General features: G+C 36.8%; 1 protein-coding gene across 2 annotated transcripts; it reads right to left on the bottom strand.

Moving 5' to 3' along the window:
- Window positions 1–294: 294 nt before the first annotated feature.
- On the bottom strand, window positions 295–4,502 carry LOC113710957 (uncharacterized). Of its 2 annotated transcripts, XM_027234051.2 has the most exons (10): window positions 3,943–4,495; window positions 3,647–3,714; window positions 3,426–3,522; window positions 3,206–3,334; window positions 2,823–2,931; window positions 2,583–2,727; window positions 2,428–2,470; window positions 1,600–1,773; window positions 930–1,061; window positions 295–752 (listed from the first exon to the last, which is right to left on the bottom strand). In XM_027234051.2, the coding sequence occupies exons 1-9, from the start codon at window positions 4,147–4,149 to the stop codon at window positions 960–962; spliced, it is 1,074 nt and encodes a 357-aa protein (XP_027089852.2). In that variant the 5' UTR covers window positions 4,150–4,495; the 3' UTR covers window positions 295–752; window positions 930–959. The 2 variants fall into 2 exon arrangements, with proteins under 2 accessions (XP_027089852.2, XP_027089853.1); XM_027234052.2 differs by lacking the exon at window positions 930–1,061 and having other exon boundaries at window positions 3,943–4,502.
- Between the last annotated feature and the right edge of the window lie 6,952 nt (window positions 4,503–11,454).

Here is an 11,454-nt window from a genome sequence, read left to right as displayed (position 1 = left end):
TCTAAACTCAATCAAAGTATCAAACCCTTTCATATGAACGGTTTATGCGCTCATAGAAAGGGGATGAGAAAAAAATACAAATTATCAGTCAATTGACAATAAACACTGCTTATTTTCACTTTGAGTTTTAGGTCAACAATGAAGCATGGCTGCAGAAATCATAGGCCGTATCTAAGAGTGGAAGACAGAACCTTAGACCACAGAAATGCTAGAAACTACTGTTAATGTTGTGTAGCTGTTGTAACTTAAGCCATTTGATTCTCATTACAAGAAAGAGAGAGAGAGAGAGAGAGAGAGAGAGAATGTTGGACCATATATACTTGAAAGAGACTAGAATGTTAAAAAAGGGAAAGATGCCAAACTACAAAGCTAAACAAGAAATTATCAGTAAAGAAGTAATCAATCAAACGGGTTTTGTTTCTTGCTCTGGAAAATTGGTTATGATGGTCTAATGCAATGGTGACATAAAGAGTACATAAATCAGCCCATCAAAATGATTACTCTCAGTTTAGCGAATACTAGTCTATAAAAACTTGCCGATCCTTTCCGACTTCCTTTTGACCCAAAAAGATAATCTTGCTTACTAGTTCCAGGCTCACATTCGCAATCACATTGCCTGAGAGCATGGGGATTACGACAGGGACATAGGATTGCCAGAAATGTATCTCTACCATTGACTCTGGACGTTTACATCATTTGGTATTCCATGGCACATGAGAAGATGACCCTTAGCCTTCCTCCAGCAGCGACATCTGGAAGTTAACGCAGGTCAACCACATGAAAACAATTCCTAGATTTCATTTAATATAATTCTTCGTAAGCTAATGGTTATATTTATGGATTGAAAAGGTGCTATGAGCAAATCAGAAGATTGTTTACTTATGATCGAATAATTAAAAAAAAAAAATTTAGCTTGTTGGGATGCTTACATTCTTGTGGCACTTCATTCACTATGATCTTCAGTTATCTTCTGATTCAAATTGATTCCCAAATTTTCTCAAAGCAATAGAATATATTGTTTTTCTTCTCACCGATGTTCCTGCAGCCACCAATTTTACCGCCTGCAATCTCACCCATTATGGTTACTGCTAATTCTGCTTCATAGCTTTGTGATTTTACAGGAGCAAAAAAAAAAGGCTATAAAAGATGTACAGATTTAGCTCTGCTATGCTACATGAAATATTTAATATACAAAAATACAGTTGGCATGCTGGATCTTTTATGTCATGTTTGATTAACTGGTACAGTCAACATGCTGTTCTTAGTCGAAGACATTTCTGACTGCAGTTTGATTTGATTTATAGATGAAAAAAACCAAGAATTAGTGCATGTCAATAGTTTATCAGATGACACAATGCTCCTCAATATTGTGGTTCTGTACGTTATAAAAGATTGAGTACATTCCAGCTTCCAGTGAATATGATATTGTGCAGGTTCAATTAATGTAAGAAGTTCAATCAGATGGAAAGCATGAAATAGAGTTAATGCCCTGAAATGCAAAACACAAATCTGAACATGTTAAAAAGAGGACTATGAAAGAGTAGACCTTTTGGAGATCATTACAGTGTGAGAACAAGTATGGTCATGGAGAAAGAATACCTCTGAAAGAGAATTCCCTTTTGAGATCATTTCTCTCAGATCATTTTCCAGCTCAGATTCTGACGGAATTTCATCCACACAAGTTGTCTTTCCTTCAATGATGAATGTAATTTCTCCCTTGGGCTGGTTTGTTAAGAAGGCTTCTTGGGCTTCCTTGACGGTGCCTCGCCAAAACTAAAGTAAAACTCAAAACATAAGCCGCCCTCAAATTGATTAACAAATGGCTCTGATATATGTTAATATGATACTTTACCAAACTACGTAAATCCAAACGAGCAAAATTCATAAAAGAAACATAGCACCTCTCAGTTTTTATGCAATCAACAATATCATCGACCAGTATCATGGCTTACTGGATGGATCTTTCAAGTGCACGGACAGTAGAGTCAGTATTTCTAGATGAAGCACCTTAATGCCAGATATAGTGTGTGTTGAATCAAGGAACCTGAAGGCTTGGCCAAGTTAAGATTGAAAAGTTTCTGATATTAAAAGTAAAGCACCTTTTAATTTCCTTTATAACACCATTCATTGTCACGCAAGAATCAAGCCTATCCTCCAAAATTCTAAGTGTTTTTGGTGTCGATGTGTTTCCTATAGATCCAGCAATTTTGATTACGCTTTAAATATGGGGATTCCCACAGGGTGCATCCCATCAGAGCTCCCATGGTGCGTTTGTATCCTTAAAAGAGAGAAGGCAAGACATACACTTTTGAGGAATGCTTATTAATCCACTAGTTTCGTGATGGGTTATGCAGTTCAACAGTTTAAAGATCCAAAGAAAGACCAAGGAGAGACCATTTATTGGTGACAAATTTAGAGAGAACCAACCTCTTCGTGTACTTTGGTCATCTCTCGAGCCATAACACATTGCCTACAACACCCAAAACAAGTTGTTATTATAGAATCCTAAAACACAAACTTCCACAGTCTAGTTTTGGAAACAAAATAGACCAAGAAAATACCACGTGAAGCTGAAGTTTTACCTAGAGGCACCAAAAAGACAATTAATTTCTTCAAGAAATTGAGAAAGCTTGTGAGGAGGAATGAAAAAAATTTGAGTTGCTGCTTCATTAGCTGAAATCAAGAGTCTCTCCTTTCTGGAACCAGCATGTTTAGGTAGAAAGCCAACTGCATGGATATACAATACCAGGCATCTGAATTATGAACTTGCATAATCTCATCAATGTTTCCTGGTGTTCAAGCAAAACATATTGACACCTTACCAAATGTAAATTCATTTGTAGATAGTCCAGAGGCAGAAAGAGCAGCTACCAAAGCAGAAGGGCCGGGAATAGGGATAACAGGTATGCCCTTACTTACACACAACTTGGCCTGCATCATATTCCCGAATGATCAATGTCATCATTATGGAAAGATCATGAAGGATGCCATTCGTTAACGTAATGAATTGCTCTTTGCTAACACGAAATGTACTACTATCTACAAAACATATTGCCTCCTACAATATCAAAATAAAATGTGCAGGCCATGAAAAATCAATTGCAGAAGACACAGAAACAAGATATATTTTAACCAGCAATCCTGTTCTGAAGATCTAGGAGCACAACGGGTCAGCAGAACATAAACTAGCAGCACTCGTACTCACCAACTCTGTACCAGGGTCACTGATGCCAGGTGTCCCAGCATCACTGATTAAGGCCACAATTTCACCATCTTTCAACCTTTTCAATACTTGTTGTTCCCTTTGAGCTTCATTGAACTTGTGATAACTCAGCTGAAAATCTAAAGTACACGATCAGAGATATCTAAATACATGTATTACATAACAACCATCCAAAAAGGACAAAAATTCAGGCTACACATACAAGTGGTGTACTTATAGAGTAATGTTGAAGTAACTTCCCAGAATGCCTTGTATCTTCTGAAAGTATCACATCGGCTGATTTCAAGACTCTCAGAGCTCTGTATTTGTCAATTGAACGAAACCCCACGATGATAAGGAGATCAAAAACTGGAACTTGATTTAAATGCAAGTGAATTCTTGAGTTTAAAGGGAAGCAAAGAAAATGGTATTATTGATGCTCACCTAAGGGTAATGTCTTCAAGATTTCCAATTGGTGTCGCCACTAGATATAAGCCTGGTTTTAAAGTACCCTAAAATATATTTCAAAAAAAAAAAAAGTGAAAACCTTTTGTCTTTACTAAGCATCAAATACCTACACAACCATTTCCTAGTGTTTAATAAACAAGAAATGGGACAAAACGACATCGAAAAGGTTCAGTCTTTACAGAAAATGTGCCTGAATTATCTAGGAAAAAGAATAAAAAAGAGAAACAATAAACAGAGCATTGAATTCAGTTCAAGAAATTTGAAAATTTTACTTGTTTAGAGGACTCTGATGGGGAGTGATCAATAGAACAGGAGGAGAATGCAAGTTTGGGATGAGGAGCATAAAGGATTCGATAAGGCACGGATGCCGAACGAAGAGCTGAGGTGTAAACTGAGCAAAAAGAGCCTCGCCATCGGATAGTGGCAGAGATAGAGGAGGAAGATACCACCATTGATTGAAACCAGCCTCTCAACAACATTAGCAGCTTCTCCCCGCTGCAACTCTTGTTAGTATTCGACTATTTTCTACTGTTATGATCATCAAGTGGGCTCAGGAGAAGATAAACTCGACTGTGTTGTTGATACCCACTTGATAGAATAGAACTGCAATAAAATGTCCGCTTGAAATTTTTCGGTGAAATGTCTGCAGTGCAGAATTTTACTCCATGGAAGAGTAACTTTGGATAAATTTTTTGACTCACCGAGGGAGAAGAGCGGTGTAGGGGTGGGCTTAAAAGGACCGAGGAATGAGATGCTAATGAGCATTTTGGGCTTCGAAACACAAGTTGAGCATCATGTCAATACGTGAGAGAGAATTTGTAAACAGTTTCATTTTTTGGGTGTAGAGCGGCCCAGATCCGTTTTTCAAGCAACTCACCGTGACGTGATGATATATATTGAACCATGTAAATGAAATTTCCTGCTCAGCACTTTTTTGGTCCCTTGCTTGTGGGATTGGGCTTGTTGCCAGTTGTTGACTGTTTTAACTACAATAGATTCTAATCAGTTTTGGAGTTATTCTCGATTGCTTTTGTATTTTGATTATCAATTTTTTAATCACTCAAAAAAGTTAAAATTCATAATCACCTCAAATGTAACTTTGGCTTATTATGATTATTTTCTACAATCAATTTCTATAATCAAAATTTATAAAATCTAAAACAATAGAGAACAAGGCCTTTATGTATGTATTGGTGTATCCCATAATGGATCCTCTCACTGCTAAAACCTTTTGCATAATTAATGGTTAGGTTAAGAAGAGTGACCAACAACTCAGTTAAAGAAACTAGTCAATTAGGGAAGAGAGGAGGATTTGAATTATGAATTTAACAAACAATTTTAAGAAAAGTACTAAATGTAAATTTATGCCAAGCAACCATTTGAAAGCTTAAATGATTTAATCTTATCTCATTTCTCCCTAGCAAATTAACATAAAAGGGGTAGACAATCAAGTTAACTCACTTTATTTCTTGTTCTAATTCCCAACAACAATTATGGACTGATGAGAGGAACTAGAAAGCATGTATGCAATCATCAAAACTATAAAAATCGAACAAAGTAGAAATAAATACTTGATTAATTGTTTCTTCCGTTCAGCTGTGAATTGAACTTTGAACGAGTAAAAAAAAAAAAAAAAAGTTGGAAGAATTGAGAAATTAGAGCACAACAAAAATTAAAGCAGGGCTTCGATGGGGTTTTACAATACAATGAATACATACATCATTCATGTTTTGGACAGGAGCTAAAGAGGAATGAAGTCGACAGAAAATGACAAAGAAAACGAGTGATTGAGGTGAGTGGTACTAAATATGTGATGGCAACAGGTTGGAGTTGCTAATACCAGCCGAGCACGCAAAAGGGGCCAAAATATGTCATAATCTTGATGGGGAATTACTACTTGATCTGTTTCTTTCTTTCTTTCTTTGCCAAAAACCGATCGAGATGACCACTTATTGGCCAGATAAGCTGAGGATTGATGTAAGATTGAGTGTGGACTTAACCTCACTTTGATGTGATGTAATAATAATTAATCTAGAAGAGGTAGAGAAGATTGTACCACTTAAGATTCGCAGAAATTAATTCAGATAAACCCACGTCCTCTTATCATAAATTAATATTCTTTCTTTCATCATGCATCTTGTCACTAGGAGCGCCGCGCGGAAGATTTGTACTCTATCAGTTACTTTGGTACGTACATGTCCAGCAATTATAGGAGGATACATATATATATATCCGTATAACTTTCGTTTTCTTGAACGAGTCGAGTTAATTAGACAGTATACGTAATACATATTGTCCAGTAACTGCAGAGGGGATAGGAAACCAAAAAGCACCGGCGCCCCAAATCTTTGACAGTCATACCTGAATCACGCCGCCACACATTCCTTCATATTATTGAGCATTTGTTTAGCTCTCGTATTCGAAATTTGTCTCGTTTACCAGTTCTGCTGCAGAAATCAACATCTGAAATCTGCTTTGTTTTGTTATTATTTCGCTTTTTGGGTTATTTTAATACGGACTCCGGCGAGTGATGCCGGCCGAATTCGTGTTCATCAGTACTGCAGATTTTACAGTTTACATGATTAATATATAATAGAATTGTGATGCCATCATGCACACATATACATAGAAAATGAACAATCAAACAAGGTAGCTATAAAAAAACAAAAAAGACCATCTCAGCTGATTGGGAAGCTGTGCATGTATTTTCCATTTTCTTTGACGTAATGCATGAAAAATCTGGTCAATAATGGTGTTCCTGATTCGAGAGGGGCGAAAATAGCCTTGTCAAGATTCTTACCCTGGCAACTTGTGAGACAATATCAAAATCAACACTACTACGTACTACTACTGTGTTTTATATTTCACGTAAACTTCCAACTTATTCCTTCATATATATATATATACACAAAGCTACGAAACAAAAAGATGGAAAGAAAAGATAATATGAAAAGGTGAAAGCCACTGGGACAAACCCAACAGTCAATAACATGAGACAAACAAAGAGGTTAGAAAATTGGAAAGAGCCATTACAATCTTGAGAGGGACCTGAGTGAATGATTAAGCAGTTATAGCTGTCAGATGCCAAAGCAAATTAAATACAGTGCCCAAATAATAGACTTCCAGTAGTAGAGAACAGCAGTAATAAAAAGGATCAATTGATCCCTGCCCATGACAGCCCATGGGACCCTTAATTTGTGCTGCTATCATGATGTAGCACCTGATAACAGCCATCTCACGCCCATTATGCTGTAATAATCAACCCAGATTCTGCTAGATATTATTCCCTCTGGCCTACATTTAATTTGCATTGCATGCAACGTTTTTAATTTAATGATCTATGACATGTTTAGGGTTTATAATTGCATGCTTCTATTATTTATTCGTGTGTATTAGATGGAGAGGGAGAAAGGAAGAAGCGTCAAGTAATTGTAAAAAATCCACCAATTCATCTTTCCTGTTATGTCATTTTTCCTCGAGAACTCTAGGCATAAAGGCATAATGCATGGGCAAATTGGCACCTGAAAAAGATGGAGATTTTTCTTCATCTCAGGAAAATCTTGTACGTACCAGCGGCGATTATCATTGCTGTTTGATTCGACAGCATAACCTATACATATATGTGTGTGTATATATATATTAACTCTTCCACTCATTCGCGCGTCTTTTCCACGTCTAACTATCAAACACAAGATTCAAACACTAAATTGACACTGAAAAAGACTTTGAAAATCCTATTTTGATCACTAGGCCGACTCCGGTGATTACAGCTTTATATATTTATGCTAGACTTTGCGAGTATAAAGGAGATCAAAGCACACATCTTCGTGGAATCTAATTAAAACACGAGAATTTTCACCCTTAGTTCATGAATGCCATATCATTAGCAGTTCAATTTATCCATTTCCTTTGCAGTCAATGTAGCTATTAATCTATTATCAAGATCCAACCCAAAACCTTAAAGTATTGGATCAATGGATCATTCCCACTTATATGTTCCTCATTCTACTCATCTCTTTCCGACGTGGGATATTGATTCACACTTGATATCCCAACAATTTCCCCCTCAATTGTGAATCTCTTCCACATCGGACCTCTCTCTCTAGCCCATCCACTCCATCAAGCCCACTTCAATCTGGAGTGTATGATTCTTGCTTCAAGTGCCCACATGCCCTTGCCTTATCCAAGCCACGCCTTATCACTCCCACTGGCTTTTTATCCTGGAGTCACTGCCGAATCGAACCATCAGCTCTGATACCACTTGTTGGGCTCAGAGAGAGCCAAACTCGGGGAGAATTTAACCATGAGTTAGAATGGGAACCACAACCATGGGTTTGACACCACATCCAACCCAAAACCTTAAGGCATTGGGTCTATGGATCATTCCCACTTATATGTTTCTCATTCTACTCATCTCTTTCCGATGTGGGATATTGATTCACACTTGATATCCCAACATGTTTCATTGCATATATATTAAGAAGAACATTCTCCCCATTTTCTTTGCTTAAATTGCTAAAATCATCGAGGTGAAACTCGATATAGCCAAAATACAATAATGAAGCACATAGTAAGGCACACAATCTTGTAGTTTATGCATTGCCAGGTCTTCCGTTGGTTTTAATGCTCAATATATCTGTGAATTTTGGGAAAAGACGAAAAAGAAAGTGACTTACTAGATTGAATTAGTAAGAAATAAACAAAAGATGATGACTAAAGAAATGAAGAGGGCCACGATTTCCTTCACGAGCCAGAACGAAACCAATTCAAGACCTACTATCGGACAAGGGAAACTGGGATATTTCTTAGTAATTCTGTAAAGCTGTGTACAAACTCGGAACAGCTGCTCAGATTCAGGAGAAGAACGAGTCTCGACATTCAAGTAGTAGTCAGCTTAATGCTGTTAGACACATGAATCAACAAAATACTAGTAGTATTTTACTGTCATTGGTACAAAATACTAGTAGTATTTCTACGTTGATCGAAAACATGTAGTACTATATAATATATGACGCGATCTTAAACCGATCCCTAGATCGAGTATTAGGAACTGGATACAAATGTTTTCAACAATAATTTGTCAAGAGTGAACTATATACAAACAGATGATCGATCACGAGAATCATCTCAAATTCTCTTCTGTTCTCTTTGGGACTTTTCTGAACTTAGATTCAAACATGGTGGCTAATTAACCAAGAACAAGCTTTCCAAACGAAACAATCACCCTCCTGAAACCTGTCCCGATCGAGAACATTAACGTTAAGCTCATCGAATCAGTGGATACAAATGTTTTGACCAATCATTTGCCAAGAGAAAATGATAAACCACCAATTAATGATATACTTTATTACAAGAATCATCTCAAATTCTTTTCTGTTTTCTTTTAGATTTTCTGAACCTTGGTACTAACAAAATAGCTAATTAACCAACTATATATAAACTTTCTAAACGAATTAAACACCTCCAGCCCTTCCCAAAAAAAGAAATAATAATAAAACATAATTAAACCCATGCAAGTTAATTTATAGTAAGATTATTCCGTCACATAAGATAATTCCAGTGAGGTGGATAGAGCATCACGGTGGATATATTCCAGATTTAAAGGTGGCCCATTAATCGGGAACATGCTCAAATGGAACCATGTGTGTAGCGTACGATTTTGTCTTACAACACGTACGAAGCTTGAGAAAGTTCAGCTGGCCAATCTTGCATGTATTATCTCTTCTTCAATGAACGCTTTGTTATCATGTCCATGTGTGTCGTCATGTTCTGGTGTTTTCAGTGATTCCATGAAACTTCCCTCTGTTAATCACTTCGGAGATCGATTTTCCAGTTTGGCTGTAGTTGTGATCTTATATATGAAGCTCATCCTCCACGAGCACGGAGCACCGAAAAAGTTCATAATTATGTTAAATGTCTCTTCCATTCTGTCCTCCTGCTGGCGACCAACATGCCGCTGAAAAACAAAAACAAAATGATGATAAAAAACATACTCATATGGGACGTAATTATAACGTGTGGCATCACCATATGGTTGTGTCACTCGTTTTATTTGTCTCCCCAACTTCATTACAATATTGTCGTACGTGCCACCATTTTTTCTTTGGTTCGTATGGCATTCAAATTTAATTAAAACCCATACCAGGAGAATTTGGAGTCAAGATCTTTAATGTTTCAATTGCATCTAATTTTGATTGAATTTTCTAATTAAAGAAAAGGTGCTTTTCAATTCTTGTTCGACTAATTAGGTAGAATTCCTAATTAAGGACTTGTTTGGCGTATAAGTTTTTGGCCTAGTTTGCCTGCTACAAGTTTTTTAACAACTTTAACTATGGTAACTTCAAAAAATTTCTTAAAAATTTTAAGCTATACATTTCAAAATATCCAAAAATTTATACGTTTCAAAAATTTTTCTTACAACATTTACAGTAAACTACAGTAAAGTTTTAGACAAACACTCAAAAAACTCATTTGTCAAACGTGGCCTGAGTCCCTCGCGCGCGTGTGTGTATATATAAATATGATTGTATCGACCTTTGGATTTGAGCAGCTAATCTAATTCGTAAAATCATGCAGCGGCTATATAAATGCACTAACTAATGTTTCCTGAATTTGTGACACGCACATTTTATTGTATGCACTATATCCACCTTTTACGAGATCTCTTGGATATGGAAACCCTAAAGTTGCTGTAAGCTTTTTTCGTACAATCTATCTTTCAAGTTCTAAAGCAACAATAACTGGAGTAGAAAAGAATCAAATCTGAGGAATAATAAGGTTGTCAGCGAAAAAAAAAGAGGATTAGTCTCTCTTGCGGATCGAAACAAAAGTAGCTGTCTTCTTCTTTTTTCACTAGCGGCTCTCTACGAAGTGCCACTTGAGTAGGTCCATGTTGCCTTTTGCTCGACACTTTTGAAAGGGAGAAAAAATACGGGTTCTGCCCAAAAGAGAGACAAAATGATGGAATGATATGGCAAAGAGATACAGAATATTGACAATCGATTTCAGCCAGCCACCGGAATTCCAGAATATGGGTTACTTAACAGCTAGCTGAAGAAGTACCCCCACTGCGCCGGGTGACAAAATATAATTGCGCAGCTTCGCATTTTCTCTTGTAGGTTGACGAGAAATAAGATCTAAGAGCTAGCGTACGTAAAGATATTATATGAGATACACCAGCTAGTGTAAAGAACTTAAACAACCAAGAACAGAAGCAACAAATATCCAAAAACCCAAAAGGTACGTAAAAAGCCAAGAAGATGATTCTCATGAGAAGGAAAGGATCTGTTTTGTTGTCTTAGTATGAAAGTCTTATTGAAACTCCAACACCCTCTTCTTTGATCTTCGTTACATATTCTATCCCCCCCCCCCCCTCTTAAAAGGAAAAAGAAATAAGGCACATTAAGCTGCATGTTTTGTGATTGATTCTTGATGGATATGTCGTCATGAAGACGTGATTCCAAAATCAGATATGTGGCTTCTTAGATGCTCGAAACGATCAAAAGAAGTCCTGCTGGTAATCAATCTTTGTCAGGTAATCGGAGGAGCAAATGGTATAGGGAAGGTTACAAGAAGTTGAGTTCAGCCACCACTCACGTTAAAATCAGTAGATTTGTGCTACTTTTGGCAAGATTGCATGGGAAATGCTTGATTTCCTTCAGAAAAAGAATTAACCACAAGTAAACAAATATACCAGAAGCATAATGGGAAGGTACTCATTAATGGAGTACACAGGTTTATGAAATTGCGGATCACGTAACAAGAAATATATTTGATTTTGGAAT

The sequence above is a fragment of the Coffea arabica genome, chromosome 10e, assembly GCF_036785885.1.
Source record: "Coffea arabica cultivar ET-39 chromosome 10e, Coffea Arabica ET-39 HiFi, whole genome shotgun sequence".
NCBI lineage: Eukaryota > Viridiplantae > Streptophyta > Magnoliopsida > Gentianales > Rubiaceae > Coffea > Coffea arabica.
Note: the sequence above shows the minus strand (reverse complement) of the source record. Positions and strands in the feature narration are given on the sequence as shown.

Bases quoted from the DNA above. Each gene is read 5' to 3' on its own strand.
- LOC113710957 (XM_027234051.2), bottom strand. From the start codon at position 4,149: ATGTTGTTGAGAGGCTGGTTTCAATCAATGGTGGTATCTTCCTCCTCT. The intron at 3,715-3,942 runs GTAAAATTTTCA...AATATATTTTAG, and splicing joins CATCAGAGTCCTCTAAACAA to GGTACTTTAAAACCAGGCTT. The intron at 2,728-2,822 runs GTAAGGTGTCAA...ATATCCATGCAG, and splicing joins TACAAATGAATTTACATTTG to TTGGCTTTCTACCTAAACAT.